At 33.4% G+C, this 18,499-nt stretch overlaps 1 protein-coding gene across 1 annotated transcript in view; it reads right to left on the bottom strand.

Annotated features, from left to right (window-relative positions):
• The window catches only part of SLC30A7 (solute carrier family 30 member 7), a 75,963-nt gene that overhangs the window by 42,427 nt on the left and 15,037 nt on the right, over positions 1–18,499 (bottom strand). The window contains exons 4-8 of the mRNA XM_060090200.1: positions 15,664–15,751; positions 14,886–15,012; positions 9,343–9,486; positions 4,829–4,879; positions 1,217–1,352 (exon numbers count right to left, since the gene is read on the bottom strand). Of these exons, the coding sequence (XP_059946183.1) occupies positions 1,217–1,352; positions 4,829–4,879; positions 9,343–9,486; positions 14,886–15,012; positions 15,664–15,751 (546 nt within the window). The remainder of the gene's footprint in view (positions 1–1,216; positions 1,353–4,828; positions 4,880–9,342; positions 9,487–14,885; positions 15,013–15,663; positions 15,752–18,499) is intronic.

The following is an 18,499-nucleotide window of genomic DNA, read 5'->3' as shown; positions in this document are numbered from 1 at the left end:
ATAAAGGTTAAGATCCTACTCTAAGAAGTATTAGAAGCAACCACAAATTATAACACAAAATAAAATAAACACTGAACATGCAAATAAAGAGGTACAGATGTAAGTCTATCAGGAGTTAAGTTTCATAGAATATGTGAATCCAAGCTGAACTTTCAAGGAAATATGTAAGATTTCCAAAGATGAAGAAAAGAGATTCCAAGTTTTATAAAAGATTTTTACATAGCAGAGATGATTCCTAGTACAAATAATTTAAAGAAAATTTTAAAATAATCTTCATGTTTAAAATGTATACTGTACCCTATTTTTTAAGCAAAAACTTAAAAACCTACGTTTATGACTAATTTATAATTTATAAGATTATAATTTCATTGTAATTTTTAAAGTCTATTCTATTCAACTGCAAGCTATAAAAATCATCTCAGTCTGCCCTCTAATAGGTCTTCTTATCATTACAAAGATAGCTTTACTAACAGTAAAATCATATGGATAAATTAGACAAAAACAGTCCAATCAAGACATATCTATATAAATAATTCAAGATTGTGAAATAAAGGCACATAATGTTCCATTATTCTGATAAAAATTAAAATAATAATAAAATAACTTGACAGAAATTTAAGAGATAGTAACCATACACTAATTCAGAAAATATTTATTGAGAATTTATACACACTCACACACACTTTTACATACACATTGGTACTATGACAGGCAACAGAGAGCCAAAGAGCTAAAAGACAGATTCTTCCTCAAGAATTTATAATCTAGATAGGGAGAAGGACATAAATATACTTCAGTAAGCAATTTTATAAGACTTCTGCAATAATAATATAACTTTATAAATTAAAAATAGTTCTAGAAGAGATTTTAATATTCTTTTGCATTTGATAGTGCAAAATACAGATGTCAAAGGAATAATATTCTAACATTAATACATTTTATATTTCCAATGTTCTACTCTACAGATATAGTGTTGGATTTAAGAAAATTACTAGTGATTTGATTTACAGAAGATCAATTACTAAATACCAAAAAGAAATATCAAACCCTAGGTAAACACAGAAAAAAAACAGTAAGATGAAAAGACAAATAATCTATGTAGGAATTTGTTAAAGACCAAAAACCCCCCAACATAATAATAATTTAGATCTGTAATTTAAGTAGTATATTTATCACCTCTCATTTTAATACCTGAAAGTAACATACCAACACTTACCTTACAACTATGAGCATGGCTATCAGGATTGAACAAATAGGATCTGCTATCATTAGACCAAAATTCTGCATCATGATGGCAGAGACAATTACACCGATACTCCCAAGTGTATCTGCTAGAATGTGTAAAAATACACCTAGAAATAAAGCATAATGAAAATCAATATAACATTTTCTGATCAACTGAAAATGCAAATATTTCTTAAAACTATATTCTTGATTTTATATATAAAAAACTAAATACCAATTTGAAAATCAGTAAGAATGCAGAGTCACTGTTTAGTAAAGAAGTAATATTGATAGTACCTTTGGGAATTGGAATAATCTTTCCTTTTAAAAACAGCAGGGGTTAAAATATTTGACTCATAAGTTATGCTTGCTCTTAATGATCCTTAGTATTTTGCTATAATATATATGAAGAAGTAGAGAAATAACTGATTTAAAAAATTTTTTGTGCACACTCATCTCTGGTTAAGAGTCCAGAAGTTAATTAATAATTTGTTAGAAGAAAACTGCATTAGGCTGAAAGAATCAGTCAAGAAAACATTGTTTATAACTACAAATATATGTACACACAGAGCCCTCTGCTGGTAATTAAAATTATTACCACTTGAGACTAGAATTTCCTATGGACCATACTGCTAATCCTGGTAATTATCCTGAAGGTATTGTTACCTAAAGTTACACACTAAACTCAAACATGATATGAAAGAAAGTAGAGATCTGAATATTTTAAAGTGGATGTAAATATATTTTGAACTTTTAATAATTAAATATTACATTAGTAGGATACTGATACTCTGCCCAAGAACCTAGATATATTAACATTTAATAATTGATACTTGACTGGAAAACCATTAAAAAATGTCAAAAATTAAGTTTAGTATACATTATTTAAAAAAATTTTAACTAAGACAAATTATTCAACATTTAGATCTGTAAGAGGTAAAATTTACTGTATAGCAAAACACTGTATCTTAAACAAACCTCAACCACATGTTGCTAGAAATAGAACATTCTTCAACAGCATCAACTACTCTATCTGAAAAGAAATATCTAATGTGTGAAACCATGTGTCTACTTTAGAAATACTTATTTTTCTTTTTTATTATTCAATAAGCAATTAAAGGTAACCCAATTATGTTTTAGGTATAAAACAGATTTATTTAAACTTGAAAACACTTTCTAATAATTTAAAAATGGGACTATTAACAAGTTGTTAATTGAATCTTAATACACTTGAATTGAATCTTAACACACTCTATGAAAATATGCTTCAATCAATCTGCTAATGTGGAATTTTATACCATGTATTAATACCAAATGTAACTGATTCCTCAGTACCTAATATGCTTTTTCATTTGTACACAGTATTGATCTTTACAACAACTCTTCAAAAAGTCAACAGCTCTTTTTTCTGTAACAAAAAATATGTTACAAGCACACCTATTAAAAAAATATTCTAGGGCCTCCCTGGTGGCGCAGTGGTTGAGAGTCCGCCTGCCGATGCAGGGGATACGGGTTCGTGCCCCGGTCTGGGAGGATCCCATATGCCGTGGAGCGGCTGGGCCCGTGAGCCATGGCCGCTGGGCCTGCGCATCCGGAGCCTGTGCTCCGCAACGGGAGAGGCCACAACAGTGAGAGGCCCGCATACCGCAAAAAGAAAAAAAAAAAAAAAAAATATTCTATTTCTCTATGGTGTTTCAAATAACAAAAAATTAAATAGATTAATAAATTTTGGGACCACTTTAAGTTTTAAAATTAAAACTGGAGGAAGATACACGTGGAAGTGGATTGAGGGTCCCTAACCTTCAAAACTCTTAAGTGATATGTGATTTTAAATTTTTATACATTCTTTAATCAATGTTTTGGTAGGACCAGAATTGAAAGCAGCTCTAAACACTGAAAGGAAAAAGAAAAGAATCCTTTGTTCTTGATTTTCCTTTGACTGGCAAGTCCCTGGCTACCTCTTATTTGCTGACCTGAAAACTGGCTTTACTAGCAAGTGTCATTAACTAACTAAGCCCTTCTTACTTTCCAGTAACTGTTTCAAGAAGAAAATCACTACAGAGAGAAATCTAAACTAACATGTTTAACTTATATAAAAGTTAAAACCCTTAAAATACTTGGTAGGATACTGATATTTTAACTGCCCATGAACCTACAAAGCCAGGAGTCATATTGAAAATGCAGCAAATACTGAAAAATTCAGTAAAGTCAGTTTTTCATGTGTGAGTATCTATATGGAAAAGTTTTAGTACCTGGAAGTTATCCTAACCTTCAGCTTTCTACTGGGTTGCTTCAGCCACCATAAATTAATGAATACTCTGAAAATACAAGCTAATTTTCACAACAGCTTGTATAAAAGATAATTAGGAATGCAAATCTGACCTCCCTTCCCTCAACTTCTGATGATTTCCAAGACTAAAACTAAGTTCTTATTATCAAGGCTAAATTTGTAGCATTGGATATAGATGCATTACATATGCATGATTACAAGCTATTTCAGCAAATGCTGTCCTAAAACAATTCTGTGTATTTCACAAATGGAAAACTAGTCACTACAAGACACATTTAAGCCTCCTGAAATAAGCTCTTCAGTATGGAGGAACATATTCACAGTGAAAAAATAAAAAGCAAGAACTATATCAAAGAATAGAGGAGAAAATAAAAATAAGCACAGTTGAAGTTGGATCACAAGCTAGTGAGAAAGTCAGACTGCAGTCAAAAGTTAATAAAGGCAGAAAAATGGGGAGCTGCAAATTAGGAACTGTGACAGTGAAGTTTATATGGAAATCCAGAGCCAAAGATTGGTTCACATCCCAAAAAAGAAACTACCATAGTTCATAGACAAGACTGATTTTCTCTAGCTTGTAAAATTCTGTAATATATCATTTTACATAATATGTAAGCTCCTCTTTAGGTGACATAATTTGACACCTATGGATATGAGAAAGATCTCCCTTTGCATTATTTTTTTTTTTAATATAATAGACTTTACTTTTGAGAGCAGTTTTAGGTTCACAGCAAAACTGAGTGGAAGACAGAGATTTCCCTTACGCCCACTGTTCCAACTCAGGCATAACCTCCCTCATTGTCAACCTCCCCCACCAGAGTAGTATATTTGTTACAACTGACACATCATTATGACCCAAGTTCATAGCTTACATTAGGATTCACTCTTAGCTCTGTACATTATTTGAGTTTGGATGCATTACATTTTTAGCATTACATTTTTCCACAACATAAATACATGTTGAATATTATTCTTGGAAAAATTATTTAATAATTCTACAAAGGCAAACATACTATTATTTATTACTAAATATTACGGTGTTACTAGAGTCACTGGCATGAGTATTTATTTAGATTTAAGCAGTATAGTTTCTGAATATTTTAATCTTCTTATTAAATCTGAGAAAACAGCCTAGTGACAGTTAAAAGAACATCTGCTAATATACCTAATAGTATATATTAAAAAATCGACTAGGAAGGCTAACATTTTAAACACAAATACTGTGTTATACATTTTTCTTAAAGGAAAACTTCAGATAGCTCAAAACTATGAAACCAGTTTCATAAAACTGAGAAATATACAAATTGCTTGTCATACCTTGTAAAATCTGTCTACTGGGTCCTGTTGTTTCTTTTAAGGAGGGGCCATCTGTAGAGAGTTAAGTTAAATTATTTTAAAACATGTCTTCATTCCTGATTCAATTTTTGCAATTCAGAGTACTTTTCATTCAAATGTATCGTGAAGGATGCATGACTATATAGCCACATCAGACCTACAAAATTATTTTTAAAATTTAATATGGTAATTAAATGAAGATAGACATAGGAAATTTCAAGCTGCATCAACAGTACAGAGTATTTAGGAAATTATCATATTAAGCAATCTGGTAAAAAAAAAAACCCAGTAAATTAAAAACACTGAGTCTTCTAATATTCATAACATACCTTACAGAGCCTGCTGCACCAATTTTATAATTGGAAAATCCAGAAAAAAAAAACTACTGCTTGATATTATAAGAAGACCAAGAAATGAAGCCAGGACAGCATCCAGGAAAACTGGACTATGGCAAACAGTTTCCCAATAGCTTCTAGATGAATACAGAAAGCTTTTCATACAGAAGAGATAAAAATACTTTTTCATATTGCCTTTATAATGACGAAATGAAAAAATACTGCAATTTTTATACTTAAATACTTGGAAGATTACTAATCAGCTTTAACATCAAAGCAGAAAATACAGGTAAACAATGTAAAAGATCAGCAATGTTTGTTATGGGATCATCAGGTGGACTGATGAGCTTTCTGATGATGACTAACAGAGTCATGGTTCTTGGCCCACAGCACCAAAGAGTGGATACACCCTTGTTACTACATCTTTGATGGAACACTGTAACAATGCCAGAAGTATAAAAGCATAAGGTTACACAATGACTTCTGTCTTAATATGGCACTGCTGCGTGGGGAGAAGGATGGAGCTACCTTGAAAATCCTGATAGTCAAAAGTGTAACTCTTGGGCCTCCCTGGTGGCGCAAGTGGTTGAGAGTCCGCCTGCCGATGCAGGGGATACGGGTTCGTGCCCCGGTCTGGGAGGATCCCATATGCTGCGGAGCGGCTGGGCCCGTGAGCCATGGCCGCTGAGCCTGCGCATCCGGAGCCTGCGCGTCCGGAGCCTGTGCTCCGCAACGGGGGAGACCACAACAGTGAGAGGCCCGCATACCGCAAAAAAAAAAAAAAAAAAAAAGTGTAACTCTTCTAAAAATCCAGCTCCTGATAAGAGCATGAGATTTCTGTCTATACATAGCTGGTCGAGATAAAGACAGTCTTTTTTTTCCCTTTTCCATTATGTTTTATTATAAGATACTGAATACAGCCCTGTGCTATACAGTAAGACTTTATTGTTTATCTATTTTATATATAGTAGTTTGTACCTGCTAATCCCAAACTCCTAATTTATCCCTCCCCCACCCCCTTTCCCCTTTGGACCAAAAGTCTGTTTTCTATGTCTGTGAGTCTATTTCTGTTTTGTAAATAAGTTCATTTGTGTCATATTTTAGATTCCACATATAAGTGATATCATATGGTATTTGTCTTTCTCTTTCTGACTTACTTCACTTAGTATGATAATCTCTAGGTCCGTCCACATTGCTGCAAATGGCATTATTTCATTCTTTCTTATGGCTGAGCAGTATTCCATTGTGTATATATACCACATCTTTCTTATCTATTCATCTGTTGATGGACATTTAGGGTGCTTCCATGTCTTGGCTATTGTAAACAGTGCTGCTATGAACATTGGGGTGCATGTATCTTTTTGAATTAGAGTTTTCTACGGATATATGCCCAGGAGTGGGACTGCTGATCATATGGCAACTCTATTTTTAGTTTTTTAAGGAACCTCCATACTGTTTTCCACAGTGGCTGTACCAATTTACATTCCTGCCAACAATGAAGGAGGGTTCCCTTTTCTCCACACCCTCTCCAGCATTTGTTATCTGTAGACTTTTTAATGATGGTCATTCTGAGTGGTGTGAGGTGATACCTCATTGTAGTTCTGATTTGCATTTCTTCAATAGTTAGCAATGTTGAGCATCTTTTCATGTGCCTATTGGCTATCTGTATGTCTTTGGAGAAATGTCTATTTAGGTTTTCTGCCCTTTTTTTAAATTGGGTTGTTTGTTTTTTTTGTTATTGAGTTGTATGAGCTGTTTCTATATTTTGGAAATTAAACCCTTGTCGGTCTCATTGTTTGCAAATATTTTTTCCAGTCTGTAGGTTGTTTTTTAGTTTTGTTCATGGTTTCCTTTGCTGTGCAAAAGCTTATAAATTTGATTAGGTCCCATTTGTTTACTTTTGCCTTTATTTCTATTGCCTTGGGAGTCTGACCTAAGAAAACTTGGTACGATTTATGTCAGAGAATGTTTTGCCTGTGTTCTCTTCAAGGAGTTTTATAGTGTCATGTATTACATTTAAGTCATAAAAATAACATTTGGTGATAGGTTATCCAATTTTTGGAATGTAATTCTGAAGGTGTTCAAAGAATTAACTGGAACTGCTATAACAGAATTCCTTATATTTAAAGTTTCTTAGTATTGATACTTACATTATAAGGATGGAAAATAGGAACAGAATTGACGCCAAACCTGTTTTATGCTAATAAGTGTTATTTATCCATAAACTAATTGAGGAAAAAAAAGACTTCCAGTCATATCATTAAGATATGCATTTCAGGGACTTCCCTGGTGGTGCAGTGGTTAAGAATCCGCCTGCCAATGCAGGGGACATGGGTTCGAGGCCTGGTCTGGGAAGATCCCACATGCCACGGAGCAACTAAGCCCGTGAGCCACAACTACTAAGCCTGCACTCTAGAGCCTGCAAGCCACAACTACTAAGCCCGCATGCCACAACTACTGAAGCCCATGTGCCGAGAGCCCGTGCTCCACAACAAGAGAAGCCACCGCAATGAGAAGTCCGCACACCCCATCTAAGAGTAGCCCCTGCTTGCCACAACTAGAGAAAGCCCGTGTGCAGCAATGAAGACCCAACACAGCCATATAAAATAAAAAAGGATATGTATTTCAAATAAAATGTTGCTTTTTTATGTTTATATACATATCAAAAATCAGAATAGAATTATTTTCATTGACTTTATACTAGTAAAAGCTACAATAACTCCATCCAAAAGAAATGTTTAAATGTCTTGTGTGCCTAAGAAATAAAATATTTTAATTTATATACATATTTTATTGCCAAGAAATATAACAGATGGTCAACTAAGGACTTAAATATACTCCATTTTATAAAATTCTGGAAAGGAAGCGGAATAGAAATAAGAATTCGAGGAGAAACAGGATGCTGTAAAATTTATAACTGCTTATGCATTTTTGAATGGGTGACAGTGGGTCTCAAATCACTAGGGTATTTATAGAGTCCACTCACTGACTATATTCAATAGAGTAATATGGAAGTTTCATTCTAAAATATAATCTATAAGGTATCAGAAATTACATTCTTTGCAATTATTTAAACACACAATTTTTTTTAGAAATCATCTTAGAAATGTGAGCAATATACAGTTTTTCAAAATTATTTTGGGACGCATGTGAGCAAAAAACTTAGAAAAGCAGGTTTTAAAGCATATCAGTGTAATAGTTACAAAAATATAGCAAATGTTAGAGACTGAAAAAATTAGGGTCTTAGTATTCAATCTATAAGGCCCATTTCATATTTTCAAATTGAAAGCTTTAGGATTTGGTCTGTGTGCCAAGTACAGACAATTTTTAAGCATATAATTTTTTTTTTTTTTTTTTTTTTTTTTTTGTGGTACGCGGGCCTCTCACTGTTGTGGCCTCTCCCATTGCAGAGCACAGGCTCCGGACATGCAGGCTCAGCGGCCATGGCTCATGGGCCCAGCCGCTCCGCGGCATGTGGGATCTTCCTGGACCAGGGCACGAACCCGTGTCCCCTGCATCAGCAGGCAGACTCTCAACCACTGCGCCACCAGGGAAGCCCTACGCATATAATTTATTTAAAGATTAATCAAACGGTATCACCTAAGCAGCTTCTATCTATTAATCTATATTCTAAAATTTCGTGAATAAACTATTTAAATATAATTTTAAAATACAATGTTAATTAAGCTGATAAATACCTTATAACTTAGTACCCAGTACTATATAAGTTAGCATATAAAGATTTCTAAGGAAACATGGAGGTAAATATCAGGTGATAGCTATCAAAATTACAAGAAAAATGCGAAAAATTGAAAACTCCTGTCGTATCTTTATAAGCCTATATATGGCACAAAAGGCCTCATTATACTTCAAAAAAATCATTTGCTAAAATGCAATAGTTCCTCATTCACTGACACTCATTTAAAATAGTGGCATTTTATTATGATAAACTCACTGAAAAAAGCTACATTCACTGCCTATGCCAAGTTAATTTCATTATATACTAAAAATAAACTAGTCCAGGAAACCATTCAGTCTGACTCATTAGAAAGGAACTTGATTGCAATATTTTTAACAGATTATTTCAACTACAAAAATTAATCTACACAATTTCTGTTTATTTAAAAGCTGTCCACTTGAAAGTATTTAGGCTGTACTCACCATGAGAATGAAAGTGTTCATGTCCATGAGCATAATCATGGCTATGTGCAGCACCATGTTTCAATTCATGACTATGGCAATGATCTCCATGGCCATGTGCCTGATCCAGAGCACCGTTAAAGAGGGAATGACTGTGTCCATGGCCTAAAAACAAAGAGTGTTAGAACAAAAGTTATGTAAAAATATATTATTTAATGGTTACAATAATACTGACATTAGTGAAAAGAATTAGCTCTAAAACCAGATTCGATTCAATAAATATTTACTTGTAGAAAGTGCTACAGATTCATTGAAACAATACTGAGTTTCTAGTATGAAGTACAGGAAGGAAATAAAAGCATGGAAGGAAGTGGTAGACTTTACTGGAGATGAAAATAAGTGAGAAGTACACAGAAATATTTAAAGAGATTAGACAATGTTGTTCATTCATTCAAGAAGTACTTATTTGGAACACATTATGTTACAGCATCATTCTAGGCACTGGGGATAAAGCAGTGAACAATACAGACAAAAATCTTGGCCAAAACTTTGCCAAGTACTATTATACATACTAACAAAGATAAAACAATGCATGCATATGGTCACATTAAGGCAGAGGCAGGGAAGCAGCTGCATTTGGTAAAAGGATCAGTAAAATTAAAGCAGGTAGAATCCTTAGGGGAAAAAAAGCACAAAATAGTGGGGAATCATTTCTCCATAGCAGACCTAAAAACTACTAAACCATCATAGAAGCATCTTCTACAAACTATTCCAAAGCATAGAAAAAGATTGGATGTTACCTAATTCAAAAATATCACTTATATTTACAAAAATCCTAAATACCAGAAAATCAAATTCAGCATTGCATTACATGAAAAATCATGAATAATGGGGAAATCAACTTCCAGAATGGTGGACAGAGGATGTGGGCAAACTAACTCTCCTAAAACAACAAAAATATGTGGAACACAACTAAAAAATTTCAGAACTCTGACAATTAACCAAAACCACAAAAGGAACTGAAAATCATCTACCCAAGAAACTACCAAACCTCAGTAAGACAGCAGGGTCTTGATGTTTAACTTGGGGCTATGCCATTCCACTTCCTGCCTCAGCTCAGTTGAGATTAGCCAAAAGCCAGCAGCTGTGCTAAAAAAAAAAAAATCAATAATCTAATCTTCCACCTTAAAAAAATTAGAAGAAAAAAATTAAACCCAAAAGCAAGGAGAAGAAAGTATGTAATAAATATTACAGCAGAAATAAAATGAAATGAAGAGAAGAAAATCACTGGAGAAAAACCAACAAAACCAAAGGGAAAAATAACTAGACTGACCAAGAAAAAAAAAGAGAGAAGGCAAAAATTGCTAAAATCACTGCTGATCTTATGAGAAAAAAAAGGAACACTTTTAAATACATATCTATAAACAATAAAAAGTTATTTAGATGAAATGGACAAATTCCTAGAAACACACAAACTGCTGAAACTGACTCAATAGGAAACAGAAATCATAATAGACCTATAACAAGCAAAAAAACTGAATTAATAATTTTAGAACTGCCAACAAAGAAAAGCCCAGGATTCACAACTGAATTCTGCCAAACATTTAAAAAGTACCGGTACTTCACAAACTCTCCCCCACCTATGCCCTCCAAATAACAGAAGAGAAAGGAATGTTTCCCAACTCATTATATAAGGTCAGTATTACCCTGATACCAACACCAGCCAAAGATATGAAAAGAAAACTACAGACAAATATCCCTTAAGAATATAAACACGAAAGTCCTCAACAAAATGCTAGCAAACCAAATCTAGCAATATGTCAAAAGGATTATAAACCATGGCCAAAAGGGATTTATCCTAAGAATGCAAAGGTGCTTTAATATCTGAAAATCAAGCAATGTAATATACCATATTAATAGAATAAAGGGTAAAACCCAACTGATCATCTTCAAAAATAAAGAAAAATATCACTAATAAAATCCAATACCCTTTCATGATGAAAACACCCAGTAAACTAGGAATAAAAAGAAAACTTCCTCAATCTAAAGGACATTTCTGAAAAACCCATAGCTAACACAGCTAAAATCATATTTAATAAAGAAAGATTGAACGCTTTCACCCTAAAATCAGGAAAAAGAAAAGAATGTCCATTCTCACTACTTCTATTTAACACTGTAGGATCTGGCCAGGGCATTTAGACAAGTTAAAAAAAAAGGCATTCAGATTGGCATTCATCTGGGCCTTCAGCAAGTCACAGTAGTAACATCAAAGATCACTGATCACAGATCATCATAACAAACATAATAATAATGAAAAAGTTTGATATATTGCAAGAATTACCAAATTGAGACACAGACATGAAGTGAGCAAATGGTGTTGGAAAAATAGTGCTGATAGGTTTGATGCAAGGTTTGTTTGCCACAAACCTTCAATTTGTAAAAAATGCAAAATCTGCAAAGCTCAATAAAATAAGGTATGCTTGTATTTAGAAAATTCTAAAGAATCCACCAAAAACCTGTTAGAATAATGGACTATTTCAGCAATGTGGCAGGACACAATATCAATATACAAGAATGAGCTGTATCCCTTATCCCATTTTGCAATCCAAAGAAAACAATCCCACTGATAATGGCAAGCAAAAAAAAAAAAAGAAGCCCTACAAGTAAAGTTAACAAAAGAAGTGTGAGACTTGTACCCTAACAACTACAAAACATTGTTGCAAGAAACTAAAGAAGCTACAAATAAATGGAAAGCCATCCCATGTTCATGGATCAGGAGATTTAACATTGTTAAGATGACAATAATTCCCAAATTGACCTACAGATTCAGTACAATTCCTATCAAAACCCCAGCTGCCTTTTTTTTGGGCAGAAATTGACAAACTGATCCTAAAATTTATATGGAAATGCAAGAAGAGACCCAGAGTAGCCAAAACAACCTTAAAAAAGAATAAAGTTGGACAATTCACATGTTCCAATGTCAAAACGTACCCGAAAGCTACCTTAATCAAGACTGTGTGGTTCTAGCCCTAAGGACAGACATATAGATCCATGAAATAGAATTGAGAGTCCAGAAGTAAACTCTCAATTGATTGTTGACAAGGGTGCCAAGACAATTCAACAAAGAAAAGCAATCTTTTTAGCAAATTCTGTTGAGAAAAGCAGACATTTATATACAAGAAAATGACATTGGACCCAGACCTCACACTATACACAAAATTGACACAAAATGGATCGCAGACCTAAATTTTAACCCCCAAATTTAAGGACAGTTCCTCATGAGAAAATCTATCAATGTAATTACTAATTTTAAATGAACTAAAGCAGGAAAAAAATGATTACTTCAATAGATACAGAAAAAAAAGAAATATCCTTAACTTGATAAACCAGTTTTATCAGAAACAGACCACAAACATCAGAGCCAGTGGTAAAACTTTAGTAGCGTTCTTTTATTAAAGCAATGGTTCTGAACCTTTACTGCACACTAAAGTTGACTGGAGAGCTTCAAAACATGCTGATGTTTGGGTCTCTTCCTCCAGAGATTCTGATGTAAATATTCTGGGATTAAACCTGGGCATCAATGTTACTTTAAAAGCTACCCAGGTGATTATCCAGGTTGACACAATGATATAAGCTATAAGTATTTCTAATGAACATTGTTCTAGAGGCCCTGGCTATGTAATTAAGACAAGCAGGAATAATAGTTTTCATTCTTAATAGTGAGAAAAACTTTTCAAATACCTAAAAATGAACCAAATGAAAAATATAAAGATCTTTATTAAAGTGCCTAAGACAATTTAATAAAGGACTCAAAATATGTTAATTCTCCACAATTAAACATAAAGAAAATGCATTCCCAATCAAATCCCAAAAAGATTTTTCATAAAACTTGACTAGCTGATGAAAAATACCAAATGAGCAAGACAGGCCCAAACAACTTTGGAGGGAAAAAAAAGAGAGAGAGAGAGAGATGGGATTAACCCTACCAGATATTAAAACATAAAGTTTACAGCAATTATTCCAGTGTGATAGTGGGGTGGCCAAAAATAAACAGGCCAGATCTGATACATAAAGCAATTTAATGTAGGGTAAAAGTGTCTTTTTATATCAATGATGTAAAGAGCAGATTAATAAATGGTGCTTAGAAAACTGCTTATTCATTCAACTGAGAAAAAAAGGTCCTAACTCACCCCATCACAAAAATAAATTACATACAGATGAAGGACCAAAGTAGATGGGAAAAAAACATAAAACCAAAATTTTCACAGTATTAAATAATAAGAGAATATGTTTATGACCCAGGGACAGAAAATTCCTTAAACAAAGCAGAAAACATACCACAAAATATATGACAGAAAAACTAGACTATATCCAAGTTAAAAACCCCTAAATAAAAGCTTAAATAGACAAGCCATAGACTGGGAAAAGATATTTGCAACACATAAAACAAAGAATTAGTATACAAAATACATTAAAAATGCTTGTAAGGGGATTAACAATAAGAAAAACAGGCAAAAACAAAAAAGGGACAATTCCAGAAAAGGAAAAAATCTGAATGGCCTAAAAACATACAGAAAGATTTTCAACCACACTACTAGGCAAAGAAATACCAAATAAAATGATACCATTTTTATCAAAATATCACCAAAATGGTTTTAAACCCATAATATTAAGTTTTGATATGGGTGAAAGAATACTAGTACTTGAATTTTTTGCTGGGGTAAAAGGGAATGAGTCATTTGGAGGGCAAACTGCTAACATCTATTGAAACTAAAAACTAGATATCCTGTGTTCCAGCAATTCTACTCATATTCCAGCAGACTGCAATTCCAAGAATTTTCTGTGATGATGGAAATCTTCTACATTTGTTGTCCAAATGGTAGCCCTATGTGGCTACTTAGCACTTGAAATGTCATTAGTATAACTGAGGAACTGAATTCTTAATTTTATTAAATTTAATTAACCATAATGTAAATGTAAATAGTCATATGTGACTAATGACTACTGTATAGGATAGCACAGCTTTGGAAAAACACTTGCATGTGTTCACAAGGATATGCTTCATATGTAAGTGCGAAAAACAAGAAACAACTTAAATCCATAGAAGACTGGTTAAATAAACCATGGTAACCCACACCATGGAGTTTTGTGTTTCTGTTAACAAGAGAAGGTACACTGATGGATACCAGGTGGAATGATCTCAAAGACAGATCGTATGATTTCATACCCCCATACACTGTAACTTTTTAGTAACTAGATTTGTACTGTGGTTTTGATATTTGTTTGTTTTATATAAATGATATCATACTAAACAGATGAGCTACAGAGGTCTGGAAGTATCCACACCAAGCTGATAATACATACAACTCTGAGAAGCCACTAAGAGGGAGGGACATGGAGAAGCGGGAAGGATTGTTCAGGAAGACATTAATATGAGTCTATTAACATATTACTTTCTTTATTAAAAGTCAGTATAGTAAGCTCAACTTTAAAAATTATCAATTTTCAAAAGTGACTATGACAGAAACCAGAAATGAAGAAACAAAGCGTTCTAACCATCATACCAGAGCCATGAGAATGTCCATGACCTCCATGCTTGAAAACAAATATTCCTACTAGGTTTACCAAAAACCCAAGAATTGAAACAAGAAGCAGTCTCTCATGGTGTACATCTGGAGGGGCTAATGCTCTCTAGAAAATACAGAATACAAACAAATTGCATTGATATAATTTCTGACTGATCAACTGGTAAATTTTAAAAAATTTTTAGTTATTTTCAGAATTAAAATCACTCAAAAATTATCTGCCAAAACAGTTAATAAAAATAAAACCATTGCTCACATACTGTAGAAACGGTAACAGTTATTCTTCTTAAATAAATACATTTAAAAGCATGAACATTTGGACTAAAACCATCCTTCTTCAGAATCGTAAAATACTGTCATTAATTTTAAGTTGATTAATCTTTAAATTTTCTCTTTACTTGTTTTAATATACAAAACATTCAAGATTCATTGGCAAAATCCTCACATTCTATCTTAAGAACTCTTCCAACAGACCTCACTACAGGGATTGTGTGTTTACTTTTCATAAAGTGTCAACATTTCATTCACAGCTTGTAAAGCACTATTATTTGTTTTCAATTTGAAGTAGTTTCAAATATAATTTTTTTAACTACTTTATAAGTTCCTCCTGTACACACATAATATTTTATCTAATCCAAGACTGGCCTCAATAAATAATGATAGTGTGAAAAAATAGCTCTATTACAAGTATCTTTAGTTAGTAAACATTTTCATTATAGAAACATAATTTACTGACTCTATTTATTATCTACTATACCTCAACTCCTTCTGAGAAAATAAAAAAAGCAGTGAAGATCAAAAAGAGGCCGTTGACAAAACCAGCCAGAACTTCCGCTCTAACATACCTAAAGAAGAGCAAAGTAAACAACTGAATTAAGTTATTTCTTAAATCAAATCACAAATTCACATATATTCAGAGGTCCTCAACCATACTATATAGTTATAAGCAGCCAACAAAGTCCCAGTGTTTATAGTATGTTTTATTGTACATATATCATAAAATTGAGAAAATAAATTTAATTATTATGAGTTATATTTAACAGCAGAATGCCATAAAATATATAGATTTCTACAAAAGACCTTTTTAGAGTAAGTAGGTTTAGAGAGACCTTTCACAGAAATGTAAATCTCAAGCTGCCAGTGGAGAAGGAAGAACAGGACCAGATAAGTGGGCAAAGAAGGAAGGATACAAAGATAAAAAAGCAGAAGAAGAGACAGTGAAAAAGGGGTTTTTATAACTTGTTAATTCCTTCTTTTCTAAGAACTCCTTATGCTTTCTGCTTTGTACCTTACAGTTTTCAAATCTTTGGCAAGGGGAGCTTTGACTGAAGGAAAATATAATTATTTCTGAATTATCCCAGAGACAACTTGAGATTTATATTTCTATCACTCTTCTTCTAAGATTAATAAATTTAACAAAAACTTTTCAATTACCTATTTTTAGAAGCAATTCTAGCTTCACATAATTCTAATTAAACTATTTTTAAAATACCTCTCTTTTTCTCCATGGACTTCTGAAGCTTTCTGCTTCCTACCTGTGTGAAGCATTGGGGAAAGATTTTATTTTTCCATGAGGTATATTTGGCTTAAAGTCATTAAAACAACTTTAACTTGGCAGTTTTACATGTTCAGACATTATTTAAAGGGTGCTGACAGCAATTAATCACTCTGGTTCTTGAACAATGTAACAGGAGCATCAAAAAGCTAGACTTCCTAGCTTTCTATGTTAATTTCTAGATAATACAACCCTTCTAATCCCATAGCTAATGCTTGATGGAAAGCCTTTTGTCCTTGAGTTCCATTAGATTTCAAGATCAAAGGCAGGAGTGTTTTTCAGGCATCTTTTTGTCCCTAATGCTCAGCTTAGTAGGTGCTCCATAAATTCTGATAAATTGTTGGGCTAAAGTGATTTTAATTAGGTTTAATATATTTGCTAAACTTGACTGCAGGATTAAAATGAAAAACTTCTGAAATCTAGATACACTTGCTTTTCCAAACACACTGTGTTTACCTGAACAGACTAAGTCTTGGAATTAAAACATACGATCCATGAATGTGCTATTGCCTATTTAGTATGATGGTATCTGGATTCTTTAGCCAGGGCAAAAAAGATACAAATATATGTACATATGTATATAAGCATGCACATAAGCATCTATCTACCTATCAGATATGTATTACTTTTATTCTAGCTTTGCTATTTCAAAATTAGGAGTGTGACAATACACAGAGATGACTTTACATAAAAAAATACTGAAAAGTCTTTGCTGCCTTTCAGATTCTGCCTATGGTTTCTACTGTTGCAGTCAGCCTGCTATTCTGATCATACTGAATTAGGGGTTTGGGGATTCATCACTGGCTTAGCCTACTCAGTGTCATTTTGTTATACTGGCACCTACATTTACTGCTGCTACTTACTACTATAGCAATTACTAATAGTTTCAAATGTTACATCAGCTTTTTTCCCCTAATTTTTCCCTTCTCAAAAGAAAAGAAAGCAAATAAGGAGAAGACAGGATAAATAAATTTAAAAATGTCAAGAATATTACTCTCGTATATTTTAGTTGAAGTTGAATCAGTAAAACCTGCTATGGTACTGAAGGTATTCAAAGCTATTTCTAAAAACTATCTTATACCAGAAGATTATACATTCTAAATAGAAAACAATAGACACCCTAAGAATTAAGGAATTGAGGAGAATTCTTATAGTTAGTTACTGTTTATCCAGGAAGACTGCTTAATAAGATACTCTAATTAGATTTTTTTATGTAAAATATGCATGAATTACTAATTTTCCAACACAAAACTATAACTTCACATACAACCTTTAGTAATTCAAAATATACTTAAGAGTCTTTTGATTATGCAATGTCATGGAATAGGTTCTTTTCTGAGCTTTTGAGCTGTTTGGATTTATAAATAAACAGGATCTCTTGCTCTATAAAAATAAAAAGTATTTTTTGTCTCACTTTTTATAATGTTACAAGTAATCATATCACTTGGGTTATATCCCAAATCAGCAAGTCCTGTCACAGAATTTCACGTATCTCTTTTAGCACTTGTCACATAATGCATAGTTATCACAGGATTTTTACAGAGCTGTTTCCCCATCAGACCACAAGTTCCTCCGAGGCAGACGTCGTATCTTATTCATTTTTTTTTTTTGCAGTATGTGGGCCTCTCACTGTTGTGGCCTCTCCCATTGCGGAGCACAGGCTCCGGACGCGCAGGCTCAGCGGCCATGGCTCACGGGCCCAGCCGCTCCGCGGCATGTCTTATTCATTTTTATATCATTACAAGTAGCAAAGTATTCAAATCATATTGGGCCCTCGATAAATCTCTGAAGAGAACAAGAGCACGTGCAAGAAGCAGAGAGTGTGTAACTACTCAAGAACAAAAGCAAAGCTAGAAAGAAAGAGGAAGTAGTGGGGGAGCACCAGTAGAAGAGAGAACCAGGGGCACAAGAGATAGTGCATGTAAGAGGGTGGATGTGAACGGAAGAGAGAGAGAATGAGAGGAACTGCACAGGAAAGAAAGGGCACAGGGAAGGAGAATCAGGGAAAGAAAGAAAGAGAGGCTGGGAAAGGGAGAGA

Source organism: Mesoplodon densirostris, chromosome 2 (genome assembly GCF_025265405.1).
Source record: "Mesoplodon densirostris isolate mMesDen1 chromosome 2, mMesDen1 primary haplotype, whole genome shotgun sequence".
NCBI classification, from domain to species: domain Eukaryota; kingdom Metazoa; phylum Chordata; class Mammalia; order Artiodactyla; family Ziphiidae; genus Mesoplodon; species Mesoplodon densirostris.
This window is presented reverse-complemented; position numbering and strand designations above follow the sequence as displayed.